Source organism: Panthera onca, chromosome A1 (assembly GCF_046562875.1).
Source record: "Panthera onca isolate mPanOnc1 chromosome A1, mPanOnc1 haplotype 2, whole genome shotgun sequence".
NCBI classification, from domain to species: domain Eukaryota; kingdom Metazoa; phylum Chordata; class Mammalia; order Carnivora; family Felidae; genus Panthera; species Panthera onca.
In genome coordinates, this window is record NC_138339.1 from 75,594,617 (window position 1) to 75,610,898 (window position 16,282).

A 16,282-nucleotide genomic window follows, 5' to 3' on the forward strand; every position below is an offset into this window, starting at 1 on the left:
AATAGTGATATACCTTCCTCTTCACTAGATGTTTTAGGACAACCATGAGGGAGATAAGTTAGTTGGACTTTACGATTTATTCCAGAAAAATGGCCATACCTGAAAAACAAAATGGCAAGCAGAATGAACGATTTTCAGTAAGTGTTCAATGAAACCTCTTAAAGAGAAACTAAAATCCATCTAGATAAAAATTAAATCTACATATTAATGCCCTCCTCTGTTTTTAATTAATTGTTGAATTCTTTAAAATACTGTAGCAGAAAGTCTGTACCATAGGTAGTCATTCTAATCTCATTAGAAAGGAAAACAAAAAAGTTTCTCTACAAAAGTTAGACAATTTTGAAGAGATGACAAAGTATAGAAATATATAAAACAGAAATGTATGGGCATTTAAAAAATTAAGGAAATAAGATTCTAGGTGGCCAAGTGTAAAAGCTTCCAATAGTAATAATGGTGTTATCAATTTCACTTGACTAAAGCATAGTTCAAAATTGTTTTTTACTTAAACAACATTTAATCTGTGCTCAAGTTAGACATGTTGCTTTCATCCTAAGTGGTACTTCATAAAAGATCCAAATGTTTCTCATCAAAATTAAAAGTAAAACTAAAACAAGAAACTTCAACACAACAATCTATTTTCTCACTGGTGCAAATAAAAGTCTCACTAGACTTTCGCTAATTTCTCTTCAGCTTCAGCACTAAAGTGGAAAACGATCAAACTGTGAAGGCAACGTAACATAGAAAGTCATACATTATAAAAGAACACTGTTATCAAATTTAGTTATCAAAATTAAGGGTTTCAAAAATATTCTCACATTTCTAATACGGTCTTAAGTTGTTCAAGTTTTGACTTGTTTTCTTCAATTTCAGAATCATTATTTTGCCCCAGCTCCATAAGAAGTTGTCGGGCAATGTCCAGCACTTCCTATAAAATAATAAAGAACTGAATTTTTATGTAACTTTGCCATTAGCAATTTATAACCAACAAGCAGTCAAATGCACTTGCCTGTAATTGTTTTGGCTTTTTGAGTTTTAATTTCCCAGATTTATATCCATCACACTTTTCAAAAAGATCGAAAAATCTTATTAAAACAAAAGAGCACAGTTAGTCCTTTGCAATAATTAATATTACTACCATATACTTAACATAAATCAATTATAAATGAAGACATGGGACTTGGTCTATGGATTTCAAATACTGTATGTCCTCTTTCACTATAGAAGGTTGCTCATTTACTGTCAGTGACAAAACTTGGTATTCTCCTAACCACGGCAAGCTAATAATCACTATAGATTATTTTTAAAAGTTTTCTCATGATGGAAACTGAATATATGATTGTAAAATTGCATATCATATTCTCTGAAGTCACTGCATACGTATACATATAAAAAATGTTTCAACACATATTTATTGGCTCAAGTTTTAAATTTTTATTATTTCCAAATCAAATAGTGAATAGAAATAACAAACTTTTATTCTACCAAGTTTTTTCTACAAGGTTGAGAGGTTAAAGGACTCAGAGAAAGCAATGTGAGAGAATAACAAACCAAGATTAAACATCTTAGGATGTTTACACTTTTACAATAAACGAAAGGTGGGTCAGATGGATGATAATTTACGGATATTGCCATCAAAATTTTCAGATGCTAATATATACAATTACTTTAAATGGATTTTGTCTCCATCCAGTGGTTTAAATTAATGGCCAAGAAATGGGAAAACAGTTTTCCTATATGATGTATTGATCAAAATAGCTAATCACCTATCAGAAATCTTAAATTATCTCCTAAGTGTTAAATTATTCCCCTTAAAACATACTTTTGATGCCTCACTTCCATTTTCATTTTTTGTTTTGGTGTTCGATCCCCATGACGTATTACAGCTATGACACATCTGAGTTCCATCCTAAAATAAAATAAAAGTTCTCAATTTTCTAACAAAGATTTGTGTTATATAATTCAGACTCACACAACATCTCATTTCTTTTTTTTTTTTTTTTAAATTTTTTTTTTTAACGTTTATTTATTTTTGAGACAGAGAGAGACAGAGCATGAACAGGGGAGGGGCAGAGAGAGAGGAAGACACAGAATCGGAAGCAGGCTCCAGGCTCCGAGCCATCAGCCCAGAGCCCGACGCGGGGCTCGAACTCGCGGACTGCGAGATCGTGACCTGAGCCGAAGTCGGACGCTTAACCGACTGAGCCACCCAGGCGCCCCTACATCTCATTTCTTTAGAGCCATCTTTTACCATTTCAAAAAGTTTCCTATGAAGATAGTACTTGTAACAACTAGTCAATTTTATCAAATCCAATCTTAAAAAGATTTTAAGAAGCTGGAGGGGGAGTAATATTAAGCTATATATCAGCTTCTTCTCTAGAGATGACTATGCTAACTTTGGAATAAAAGTAAATGGATGACAATCCCGGAACTTCATAAAATACTTGGTCTGTAGCAGAGATCATTACAGACTGAGATTTCATTAAATCAAAGCAAAATAAAGCTTTACTTGATAGCTGCTATATTTATTTTGCCCTTGTAAGAAGAACAAGTACTTCAAACTCAAATTACTAGAAGATAAAACTGTCTTAGAAAGAATGCTAGGGTATAATTTAGTGTTTGCCAAACTACAGGCCACAGAACACAACCCTGCAGGATTTTAATAAGTTACCTAAAAATTTTTATGTTAAATAGTTTGAGAATACTGGTTTAAAACAAAATTAAATATTTGTGTTTCTCCATCCCAACCAGCCCTTCGCAGAATATTTAACATGCTAATGTAAATGTCTAACTTGTAAATATGAAGCATTTGGTCAACCCACCTGAGTAGCAGGTGAGTTTCAAGCAGTAATTTTCACTAGAATATTATAAAACAGTTTCGCAATACTGGTCTAATTAATTTACCTCAAGATAAAACTGTATATTTTTTCTTTATACAATAAGAGAATAAAAGCTGTACAGCCACTGACTATGAACCTTTAAGTGACATACCTGTTGGTACCTCCTTTATTTTTGTGACTTAATTCAATAGTTCTATAGTTACACAAGCATTTTTCAGGATTTTATTTAATTTTTTTTCAGATTTTATTTTTAACAATACAAAAGAGTTTTGGTCTAGGTGGACCCTTGCAAAAGCATATATTTTTCCATCTGCAAAGTGAATTATATGAAAACATACAAAGTGTCCAATGATCACTTAGAAATTTAATCTTTATTGTAATAGCAGAGACTGATGTACAAAACCCAAGGAATTTCTAAATGAAAATATTCAAACTTACATCGTTCCAGATGTAGTTGGTACAATTGGGATATCTTCAGCTTCTAAGGGTATTGACCAGGGGATATGAAATTGTGGAGCAAGCTCTCGCATTACAATATTGCTTTGATACAAAAATAAAAAGCTAAGAATTAATTTACTTTAAGGCAAACCTCAGTACTTAATGACTAATGATATAATCAATGAAATTAAAGTCAAACTAGTGATTCTGTGATTACAGCACACAAAAATTAACTCAAAGAATCAATCCTGATAAAGATAAACTAGATTAGCAGTTCTAAACTGGTATATCAGAACACCCTAAAGAGATGCCATGAATTTGGAATTATTAATTATTTACGTTAGTTTTAAAATATAAGTCACATTGGATTCAAATAAATCACTATAACTGCATCATATGCACTTATAGATACAATCTGAAAACCAAGATTGGCTCCTCTTTATGGCTACGGATCATTTCTTACAAGTTTATTGATCACTTTTGAAGTTACTCTAAATACTGTGGCTCTTTTTTAATAAATTTCTATTATACTTTCCTAATAGGGTTAAAAACAGAAAACATGTTAAGTAATTATAAAACATTTTTTGTTTTGCTTAAATTTAGCACTTATTCATGCTAAAATTTAGTAAGCTCCCCTAAATTTCACCTTAAGCGTTAAGTTCACCAATCTTTAAAATATTCTATAAAAGCTGACTCCAATTAGGACAATACATTTATTTATTTATTTATTTATTTATTTATTTATAATAAATAATTATTTATTTATTTATAAATAAATAAATATTTATTTATATTTATTTGAGTGAGGGAGAGAGAGTGCATGCAGGAGTGGGTGAAAGGGGCAGAAGGAAAGAGAGAGAGAGAGTGGATATCCTAAGGAGACTCCAAGCTAAGCATCACATGAGGCTGGATCCCACCAACCTGGGATCTTGATCTAAACTGAAATCAAGAGTGAGATGGTCAACCGACTGAGCCACCCAAGTGCCCCATGATAACACATTTTAAAATGTAAGTTTCTTATGGCTCTGTCATATATACTTTGAAATGGTTCAAAAATATTTGTCTTATGAATCTTCTAAATCAAACTATAAGAAAATAGGTCAAAGAATATAAAAATGGTATTTCTACATGCAGTAATTTCTTTTGGATTCACTAATAATCTCATGGGATTATCTTTAACTGACATATGCTTGTAGAAAGCATTATCATTCAAAAGAACCCTGAATTCCAAATATTTCTATTTTACGCTAGTTACTTATTTCATGAATATTCATTCTGTACCTTAAAGTAAGAGAATTAAACCTTTTCAATTATGTATCAAAATCTTGAGGGACAAAGTAACCTAACAAATTAGCTGTTTCGACTAACAATCACTGTAATAATCACGGTATATATTTGTGAATCTATGAAGTTAAATATCTTTAAAACTTCATCTATATTGGCCCTAAATTAATCCGCCTTTGACAACCTGAAGTATAATTCAAGATTTGTCATAGTTCTTTGGAGATGTCATTTTGTGAACATTTGTTTTTACTCTAGAGTGCTTACAAGATTCTGATCATTTGATGCATTCACAATTATTTGGTTTCTGAATACCTACTATGCATTAGCTATAACAAAGGTATAGAAGAAAAAGATAAAAAATTCTTACCCAAGTATTTTTGCACAATCATCATAATACTTCATGGAATTTTTCACAAAACTGAAGCCATTGACATCACAGACATAGGACTGTCCATTGGCCCGTAACAAATCAAAACCACAAACTGTTTGCTATTTAAAATAAATTGTAAGCTTTAAAGTTACATTTGAATTAGGATTCACAATGTACTAGTCTTATTACAACATATCAAATTTTATAAATGCCTAAAAATGTACTACTGCATCTTAGTTTACTTCATAGTAAGTAATGAAATTACTCATCTGTAATCTGAGTATTCTGAAAATATGTCAAACATACTATATGATTGTTTTAGTTCCACACCATGAAGTAAATATGGAACAAAAATGCTTCAGGGACTAGAGAGGCCAAAAAATAACCTACTGTATCAAGAAGTTCTTCAAGTAATATTTAATTAAAAAGAGTAAAAAAATTTTTAAAGGCTTTGTAAAATTTTGTGATAGTAGAAATTATATCACTTTAATCCAAAGCATCAAGGAAAACATAAAGAAAAAATAGTTTTGAAGATATGTCCCAGAGGAAATGTCCAATTATCCCTATGAATCTTTTTTTAAAGAAAGATTTTATTTTTATGTAATCTTTACACCCACTGTGGGGTTTAAGCTCACAACCCTGAGATTAAGAGTCGCAGGCTCCACAAACTGAGCCAACCAGGTGCCCTTCGTTCTGAATCTTTTAAAACTTGACAACTATATACTTGTGAGCACTTGAAATAAATTAAATACATTTTATTTGGGAGAAGAAAACCATTGCAAGGTATAAATTTCCTACTCAGGCTCCAAGAATTTTCTAACTTCTGCATTTTACATTCAAATCATGACACATTAGCATAAATATGATTTTAAGTCATGTCTTTTAGAATCCTGGTATTATGAAGTTAAGACAATTCATACAAAGCTATTAAAATATACTTACAGGATAATATTCCTTCCATAAAAGTGACTTCAAATTATTAAGACATAAAGTATTATTTAATAACCAGTAACACATCCTAGTCTTTACATTATAACTCAAGACAAGACTTCAAAAAGGTGAAGTTTATCCTTTGTTAGATGCAAGTTGCACTACTTCTATTTAAATCTTTACCATACATTACTGGAAACCTAATGATGTAGACTGAGGGAACTAGTCAAATGTTAGAAGTAAAAAGTTTTCTTTAAGGAATGTTATTTGTATTGCTTTCAAAAACACATTTTATTATATACAATAAATAGGCTAAAGGATGTATTACCAAGGCTAGAAGACTACTGAAGACCTTTTTTATTCAAGAAAACAATCACGTATCAATTCTGAGTAAATAGTACTTGCAACCAGTTGTTTTAAGCATGTTAAATAATACCTCTAAACACTGGTTAATGCTACTGTTTTAGTTAAGTTTTCCTCCATCATTTTAATTTCTGAATAAATTGACAAAATTGCCTTTTATATAACAGATAAAATAGAGAGAAACAAAGGCCTTCACTTATTATATATTTTTATTAATGGCGCTATAAGAATCCCCTGAAAAGTACATAAACCATTTAAATGTATCATTTTTATTTTCTCAGCTTACTTCTCCCACTAAATGCCCAAGTAACATTTCTTTTACTCAAAAAAGACATTGGAATTTCTTTGACAGGGGCCTGTATGGCCTTTAAAACATCTTACCTTAAAAGCAAGGCAGACTTTCCAAGCAATTAATTTCTCGCGTGCATTCAGAATAACAGGGTATCTAACTTCTTTTCCCTCACTATCTCGTTCCACCTTGCCATCGAGGGCTGGAGATTTTCGAGCCTCAGCATGAGCATAATCTGGACCCACTGTATAAACCTTTCATTAAAGTTAAAATATATAAAAAATTTTATATTATTTAAAATGTATTTTAAAAAACAGCAGACAACAACCTAAAGAAAAATAATAAAACTTTACTTCAGTCTCCAGACTATTCATTTCACACCTCTTTCTATTTCACATGCCAAAATTTTCAATACAATGGAAAAGGTTATAAACAATAACATGGCAAAAAAATGGTAAAGTGAAGTTCTGTTCTTTACAGAGACTGATTATGCTGAGCATTATGAGGGAATACTAGGTTGTATATGAGGTGATCTTTTTCAAATTGTTTTAAGTTTAACAAAGGAGAGGTACAAGTTAATTATAAAAACATAAAAGAAAGTAATGGCCAAAAGGAAGGTTAAAAAATGGGGGTGGTGGTGAGGGACAGCATAGAATGAAAAGCAGATAAGAAAGAGAACAGCACTCCAAACACAGGTAATTAACACAGAGGCCAGAGGTGTTAAAGAGCATGATGTATTCAGATAAGAGTAAATTATTTAGTATAGTTTATACTGTAAGAAATAAGGTTGACAGAAGACAGACTAAAACATTCTGTATGCCACACTTAAGAACCTGATTATTATCCTCTGGTCAACAAAAATCCATAAGAGAATTTTAAAGGAGAGGCTCATGATCAGGTTTATACCTTAGACCAAGGTCTAGGTCTTTGTCTGTCACCAAAAGAAGTCAAACATATTTTTACATTATGCTACGGTTGCTGTGGATCTCAAACATCATTTATGCTAATCAATGCTTAGAAACTGGTGGCTATTAGACCTTTACTGCTTTATTATTTAATGTCCTTTTAAAGAAGCATACATTTTATTATATCACCAAGTTGTTTATTAAATATTTTTATAACTGTATTACAATAAAATTTGTCTCCTTGGCAATCCTGTTTTAAGCATTTAAGAACATTATTCTAAAAAAAGGGTCCATGGCCTTCAGACTGTCAAAGGCATTCATAATACAAAACAGATTAAGAATCTCTAGTCACAAAAAAAAAAAAAAAAAAAAAAAGAGAGAGAGAGAGAGAGAGAGATCCAGAATATAGATATAACTAATTAAAGGGTAATCTCTTTTTCTGTTGCCATCGGTAAACTAAATACAAAATTAAAATATACTGTAATCAATCCTACCTTTACGTCAGTACCATCTGTGGGCATAAACTCTTCATATATATATGAGCCTGTTTTTCGTACATTGCTTTCTGGGGAATAAACACTACTTCTACTGCCAATCTGAAAACAAAGATGTCCATTAATATAAAAACTAAATTATTCATCTCATTTTATTAATATAAACTTTCACCATATTTTTCCATCTTAGATATTTCCAAAAAATTTTTTTGGTGCACAAGTATTTAACAACATTTACTATACAGTTGACGCTGTATTATTTTCTACCGTAATTACAATTTATATGTAAGTTAAATAGCATAAATATACAATGAATGGTAAGAATAATGTTTCTTAGATTCAACCATGTTGTTGCATGTAACCTGGTTTGTTCACTTTCTCTACTATAGAATTTTCCACTGTGTACGTACACGGAATTCATTCATTAATGGATATTTCGGCTGTTTTCTAAGCTTTTGTCAGTAGAATAGTTTTGCTTGGAACATTCTTATATGTGTCCCATGTGCAAGAGGGTTTCTAATGTATGTTCTACAAGTAGAATTACCAGGTGATAGAATTGCTAGGTGCTCATATTCAACATACAAAGATAATACCAAAATCCTTTATGAACTGTTTTAACAATTTAGAGTTCTCTTAGCACATATATTAGTTCCCACTGCTCTACTATAATTGGTATTGTTAGACTTAATATTTGCCACTCTAATGGATATAAAATAGTATCCCACTGAGTTTTTTCTTTGCATTTCCATGATTATAAATGTACACACATTTTAAATCTTAATGTATTATTAAATTATATTGCTAAGAGGCTATATTAACTTGCATTCCTGCCAACAACATGTGGGCTTGTGCTTGTTTTCCAACTACCTCAATCTTTTAGATCTTTGGCAATCCAAAAAGTAATTCAATGTCATTAACTTTTAGACTTCATTTGCATTTATTTTATTATGGGTGCAATTTTTTTTTAAATCTTTAATATTATTTTTTATTATTATTATTTTTTTTTAATATATGAAATTTATTGTCAAATTGGTTTCCATACAACACCCAGTGCTCATCCCAAAAGACGCCCTCTTCAATACCCATCACCCACCCTCCCCTCCCTCCCACCTCCCCATCAACCCTCAGTTTGTTCTTAGTTTTTAAAACTCTCTTATTCTTTGGCTCTCTCCCACTCTAACCTCTTTTTTTTTTTCTTCCCCTCCCCCATGGGTTTCTGTTAAGTTCCTCAGGATCCACATAAGAGTGAAAACATATGGTATCTGTCTTTCTCTGTATGACTTATTTCACTTAGCATAACACTCTCCAGTTCCATCCATGTTGCTTCAAAGGGTCATATTTCATTCTTTCTCATTGCCATGTAGTACTCCATTGTGTATATAAACCACAATTTCTTTATCCATTTATCAGTTGATGGACATTTAGGGTCTTTCCATAATTTGGCTATTGTTGAGAGTGCTGCTATAAACATTGGGGTACAAGTGCCCCTATGCATCAGTACTTGAGTATCCCTTGGGTAAATTCCTAGCAGTGCTACTGCTGGGTCGTAGGGTAGGTCTATTTTTAATTTTTTGAGGAACCTCCAAACTTTTCTAGAGCGGCTGCACCAGTTTGCATTCCCACCAACAGTGCAAGAGGGTTCCCGTTTCTCCACATCCTCTTATGGGTGCAATTTTGAGCATACTGTCATGTATGTAAAAATTATTGGTATTATTTTGTCTATGAATCATCCATTTTGGGGGCTATTTTTCTTCTCTCTCTCTGTTTTAAATAGGCTCCATGCCTAATGTGGGGCTTAAACTCACACCCTGAGTCGCATGCTCTACCAACTGAGCCATCCAGGTGCCTTAAGGTGCCATTTTTTCTTTCTTTCTTTTTTTTTTTTTTAACACTTATTTATTGCTTATTTAACACTTATTAACTCTGTCTATGAAAGACAGAGAGAGACAGAGCATGAGCAGGGGAGGGGCCGAGAGATGGGGAGATAACAGAATCCAAAGCAGGCTCCAGGCTCTGAGCTGTCAGCACAGAGCCAGACGCGGGGCTCGAACTCACAAACCACAAGATCATGACCTAAGCCTAAGTCGGAGGCTTAACTGACGGAGCCACCCAGGTGCCCCAAGGTGCCATTTTTCTTAAATACTGCTGATCTTTACCTGATTTCTCATAGGCCAGATACATAACTGGAAGATGCAAATGAAATCAAATAATACTCTTCATACTTTGTACCTAGAAATTTTGCATGCATCACATTAAAAAATAAAATAATGCCTTGCTTTTCTAACAAAGAAGAGTACCAGTTTTCATTTATTCCTAAATGATACATTCTTAGTCTTAATTCTATTAAATACTTGATTACTTTTAGTAAAATTTGCACAAAGTATGAAGAACAGTATTCCCTGGGATAACAAAGGTTTACCTTCCGAAAAAGTCTTTGACTCCCACCACCAGCAGATGTTGGGTAGTAAATGTAAACATTATGATCCTCTGCACTGACTGGCTTTTCTACAAATGGCTTTTGAAAAACTTCACCATTTACTTCTACATGATCTTCACCTTCAATCAGATTGCACTCTACAAGTCAAACAGAACATCAGGAAAAATTACATACTGTATATTATCTGGAAATAGTATTATTATTGAAGTTTTTACTACAATGGAGATTACAAAGAAAAGTAAGCTTGGATAATATATGATTTGATTTTAGTTAAAACTATTTATGCAAACAACATACATCAACATCTATGATCTATGACATTAAAAACTATAGTTTTTCTTCAAAATCTTATGAACCTGTCATTTCACCTTATCAATCCACAGAATACAAAGTTAGATAGGAAATGACACCAACAAGAAAGACTGAGAAATAATTTTAGAACGCTATCATCTTCTGAAAAATGTAAGGGATCATTTGTATCACAGATACCATGAAACATGAAATTATTCAGGTTACTAAAGTAACCTATACAAAGTAAGCAAGCAATCTAATTAGGAAGTTATTTTTTTACCTCTAGACAAATGAGGGAAGTTCCCTGTTACAGATAATAAATGCTATATTTTGTTTTTAATAAAAGTTGCTTTTAGATACAATAAAATCATCAGAATTCCCTAAAATACTCTTATCAGAATATTAAATCTTAATGCAGATAAACATTTATCTTGGTTTTTTTAGACTGCTATATATAACTTACATGGTATGTTTTAGATAACCAGAAAAATGAAGCAAAGGGTGCTTTAAGACATTAGTAGGTAATAATACTCCAAAGTTCCTAGTCATCAGAAATTTAATCACAGCATTCTAGTGTGAAGTTTCTAATGCTTAATTCAAGAGTCACAGATAAATCACTTGTTTACACTAATCAATACAAATTTATTAAGCACATAATTTAAAAATTCTTCTTTACATTTCCCAAATAGATGTCAAATGCAAACCAAAGAAAAGTAGGATATATAACTCTTAAATTATTACTGGGTCTTTTAGCTTATAGTGCTACACTTCAACTGGACATAATACTTAATTGGTTCATTTCTTTAAAAAAAGTAAACAAAATACTATGAATTCTTCAAATTCCTTGTACTTAATTATAGAAGGGAAGTGGCTCAAAAGTATGTTGAGTGACAAAAGGCAGCTCGCTCAAAATCTCTTACTCTTACCTTTGGGATTATTTGGGTCACGGTTCAAAATTGCATAACGTGGAAGTAAAATACCTTCAGCCTGAAGAATACTGTATACTTCTCTCCTGAAAAAAAGGGAAAACATCCTTTATTGTTTTATTCTATATCACGAGTACATTATTACTATTGTATTACTAAAAAGGCATGGATATCAAGCCTTATTTTTTAAACAAAAATTTGTCATTTAAAGTATTGAAAAAATATGTATTCAAAGGAAATATTATGCAATATTAAAACAAAAACGTCTGCACAATACTTTATGTGGCATATTAAAATACTAACATTTAAAATTGGGAATGTAAATGCATAAAAAGAAATGGTCAAATAAAGTTGCTATAAGCAATGACAGAATATTACCTAACCATTAAAAACTTTATACCTAAAGAATATTTAATGGCATGGGAAAATGTTCATTGTATTGTAAGAGAAAAGTGACCCTGTGTAAAATGTGAGTGCATGTACATATTGCTTTCTATATGAAAAAAATATGACAGATATGGTGGCAGGGTAAAATCCTTCCTTGATGCTTTTATTTTCCAAATTTCTTAAAGTAAATATGCATTTTCATATATATGCATATAATATATAAGCATGTATTAATATGGAAATCTAGGAAAAATGTTTTAAAGTTTTAGATATCAATAATGTCACTATCTGGAAGAACAGAATACCAGAAACAAAAAACCATAAGGCCTTATAGTTTATAAAGTATTTTCATACACATAATCTCATATTGTAATGTTCACATAAAGGAAAATCAAATGTTGGTGAAATCATAAGGGTAGCCATCAGAGTGAAACATCAAACAATATAAATAAATATATTTGCATTTTACAGTTTCTCTTGGAAACCCATGCTTTTGGCCTGTAAAATGAATGCTAAGATAGTGAGGTATTTTTCAAAACAGTTGCACTTTACCATTAAAAATAATCTAGTATAGTCCTAATTTCATCATCAGTCACCATGACAGAGAAGTTGTTCATAATTTTCAGTGGTTCAGTAGACTCCAGAAATTAAATAAACCTGGTTTAAGTCCTCGTCCCACTATTTGCAGGACTACTTGTGACTTTGGGCAAATCAATTCATCTCCCTGATTTGCAAGATTCTTCATCTACAAAATTGGGTATAACTATTCTTAAGTATTATTTAGAGGATACCAAAATTAACGTATATGAAAACACCTGATGCCATATCAGCTTACAGTCTATACTAAAAAAATGTTAATTTTCCTTCCCTTATTCAGCCATCTCCATCACTCACCTATCTTGTATGAGATACTGCATATTCAAGTCATTGATTACAAATGGATTCCTGAGTTTTGCATAGGCAACTGCTTTGTCCAGTGGAAATCCTAAGAACACATATTATTAACATATTCTGTACAATCTCAAGATAAGTTGACATCTATAACTCTATCAATTTGAATTTATGCCATTTCTGATAAAAGGTTAGTTTTATTAATCACTACTTTCCATATAAATCATGGAAAAATAAACACATAAAACTTAACTTGTACTATTAATAAGTCTTATTTTTTCCTAGTTAATTTGATTGATAAGGCACAATAAGCTAGTGGTTATATAACCAAATTTAGACCACTGACACATTAGTCAACACCTGATTATTCAAAGTCAATGATAAAAAGTTAAGATTACCTCATACACAAACAGAAATCTATATATAAATAAATATATCACAATCACTTGGTGATTTTTAAAATATATATAACTCTTTTTCTCACTTTTAAAATTTGATATCTATACATATAAATTGTTGATAATTCAAAGAATTTATGCATCTTTAAAATAGTAAAACAGAAGTTAATTCTCTTGCAAAGATATGCTCTAAATATAAAGTATATGAGTAGAATCGTACTTGCTGTTACTTGGTCAACGTTAAGATATCAGAAATTAACTCAAAAATGACTAGACTTTGGTAAAATTACTAATTACAAGGAAAATAAATCAAATGGCAGATATAGTAAGAGGTCTAAAGTATCTAAAGCATTTTAATGATTCTACTATGCTGTCTGTATTGATGCTAAAAGCTCCAGTTTTATCCATCAATACCTATTACTTAGAGATGGTAAGGCAGTATTCCCTAGAGGTTAATATAACAGGGTCCAAAGTCCTGGCTCCATCTTTCATTAGCTACGTGATCTCGGGCAAATTTACCTAAAATCTCTCAGCCCCTGATTCACAACTATAAATGGGTATTTTAACAGTCTTACCTAGTAGTTTTTGGAGGAACTCCATCAAGGAGTATACATAAAACACTTAGCACAGTACCTGACATAATAAGCTCCCAATAAATATTATTATTCCTTAAATGAAAATATTTTAATGAATATCTAATTGAAGAAACAGAGTAAAAATCATTAGGTATGCATAACTTTAGAATTTAACTATAGCATACTATAGTATACCTGTGAAGACGCTGTGTTTTGTAGCATTATCAGAACGGTTGGAGAAGTTAAGTACTAAGGCATACTGAAGTTAAAAAAAACTAAACAAAAAACCATAGTCAGTTAAAAAAGACTTATTCCTAAATTCCTTTTAGTTTTTAAAATGTAATGAAAGTACTCTATACCTAGAATCACTTGGCCACAAATTACAAACCCTTCTACTTTTGTAAAGATTCTCAGAAGAATTCATCACTTGTCATAAAGGTATCTCAATGTCTATGATTTCATGTTTCCTAACAGAACTCAGCATATAGGAACCCTTATTCAGTTCCCTGCTTTTGTTGTTGTTGTGGTTAAAGAGGACATTTCCCTTACCAAGAGACAGCATATGGGATATCACCTTGGAGAGCACCTAGTTTTTACAAGCAAATAAATAGCTCTGTAGGAAGAACCATGTAGTAGTAAGGGAAGAAACCTTACCCTCAAAGATAAGCTAATTTTCATATTCTCTGAAATAAAGGACTTCAGTTTTATAAAGAAGACCAGGGCCTTGGCTTCTCTATAGGCTATAGGAGCACAAGAAGTCTCAAACATGCTCCAACCCTTTCTGGCTGAAGACGTTTCTTGAATACCTAAGTAAAGTGAAACTTTAACACAGCTAGAGATTACATATTTTGGTAACAAGTTTGCTTTAATGTGAACTCATTTATAACTGAGTACATATCTTTTAAATTATAGTTCTTAGCAAGAAATACATTTAATTCACAGATAACTGGGTAATAAAAATTTCAGATGTTCACTAATAATTTTGATTAGTGGGTTTTACTATGAAGGCATACTTTACCATCAAGTAATACTGAAGTTTAATTATATTTCACTTTGGTTTATAAAAGAAACCGAGTAAAGTCTAAAATTCAAATATTAAGCGCCTCAGAAATAAAATATAAAAATGTATATGAGGAAACATCATTTTCTATATGACAAAAGCATAGACCTTAAAATATTCAATAATTCAAGAATTCATTCTAAATAACTTAGAGTAACAAAGATATACTTTCAAAGAATTCATCAACCTATTTTTCACTATTTTTAATAGTGAAAACCGGAGACTAATTGTTAAGATACTGGCTAAATATGTTATAGTATATCCTCATGATGACAAGCCAAGATGTCATTAAAAATCAGGTCTCTGAAGAATGTAATGAAAGGAAAATAAACCTCGATATAGTTAATGGAAAATTAAATATAAAATTACATATACACTGTAATAGTAAATTTGTTTTTAAAAAATATACAGAGGAAAAATGGCTGAAAAGAAATATATCAAAATGTTAGCAACACTGATCTGTGAGAGTGGGTAAGTTTAATTTTATTTTTCTATTTTATCTAATAATCTACAATTAGTATGTATTGGTTTTATTATAAGAGGATAAAAGTAGTTCCCACCCCAATCTTTAATACCTTTAGAATGGAAAGAAATAAGACAATCACATAAAGGCCAGTTTTCTACTGGTTCATTCAAAATAACATCTTCTTCAAATACTACTACTGTGATATATTTAAATAAGGAGATCCGTTCAAGAATTTCCTTCATTGGTTTGGATTTGGATTTCTTTGCCATGGAACATATTCCAACCACAATCTGTCTTTCCGGCGGCTAAAACAGAAGGAAAACAAAACAAAAAAATCAGGTTGACTCGACACGAACTGCAAAGTAGAGCTATTTTAAATCTTGTTCAGAAGTAGATGAGGGATGTGATTAATACAAATGACACACTAACCAAAAAAGGCATTTTTCAAAATTACATTGTTATTATAATAAATAACAAATAGTTGTTTACAAAGGTTTGGAAAAAATTCTAAAACAATACACTTTCAGGACATCGTTACTATTTTCATTCTGATTTTAAACTTAAATACTCCTTTCTTGACTGTCTTCAACACTTGTTGTTCTCCTTACAAAAGAAAGGGGAAAATAAGGGCCAAAATTTATCTAATCCAAGTAAAAAGACCAATGAGAGTGAGATAAAGAATTCTCTTGCCTAAAATAAGATGTTCTGACTACAAAGCTGTACTACAGTGTTGAACTATTTTTTGGAGACTGAGCTTGAATAGGAGTTGGTCACCAATGACAACTTGGAAGAAAATTTTGGAGAACGCCAAACTGCTAACAGAGGTGTCAATGCTCTTTGAAGCTCCTATCTTTATACTCAATATTCCCATTAATGGTGTTGCTCATCTCTGGCACCCCTACTATAGCTCAAAGGCCATGGTTCATCCTGAAACTAAAAAA

The 16,282-nt window shown here is 31.4% G+C and overlaps 1 protein-coding gene across 26 annotated transcripts in view; it reads right to left on the bottom strand.

The window, feature by feature from the left end:
• Window positions 1-16,282, bottom strand: part of PPIP5K2 (diphosphoinositol pentakisphosphate kinase 2) — a 71,318-nt gene that overhangs the window by 47,010 nt on the left and 8,026 nt on the right. For all 26 annotated transcript variants that reach the window (XR_013555876.2, XR_013555880.2, XM_078447646.2 and 23 more), the window contains 12 exons: window positions 15,451-15,646; window positions 12,846-12,936; window positions 11,565-11,650; window positions 10,330-10,484; window positions 7,911-8,012; window positions 6,604-6,765; window positions 4,927-5,048; window positions 3,276-3,377; window positions 1,820-1,906; window positions 1,007-1,082; window positions 816-925; window positions 14-99 (listed from right to left, as the gene is read on the bottom strand). Coding sequence is in view for 24 of the 26 variants with exons in the window: in XM_078447646.2 (XP_078303772.1) it covers window positions 14-99; window positions 816-925; window positions 1,007-1,082; window positions 1,820-1,906; window positions 3,276-3,377; window positions 4,927-5,048; window positions 6,604-6,765; window positions 7,911-8,012; window positions 10,330-10,484; window positions 11,565-11,650; window positions 12,846-12,936; window positions 15,451-15,646 (1,375 nt within the window). In the remaining 2 variants the exon portion in view is untranslated. The remainder of the gene's footprint in view (window positions 1-13; window positions 100-815; window positions 926-1,006; window positions 1,083-1,819; window positions 1,907-3,275; window positions 3,378-4,926; window positions 5,049-6,603; window positions 6,766-7,910; window positions 8,013-10,329; window positions 10,485-11,564; window positions 11,651-12,845; window positions 12,937-15,450; window positions 15,647-16,282) is intronic.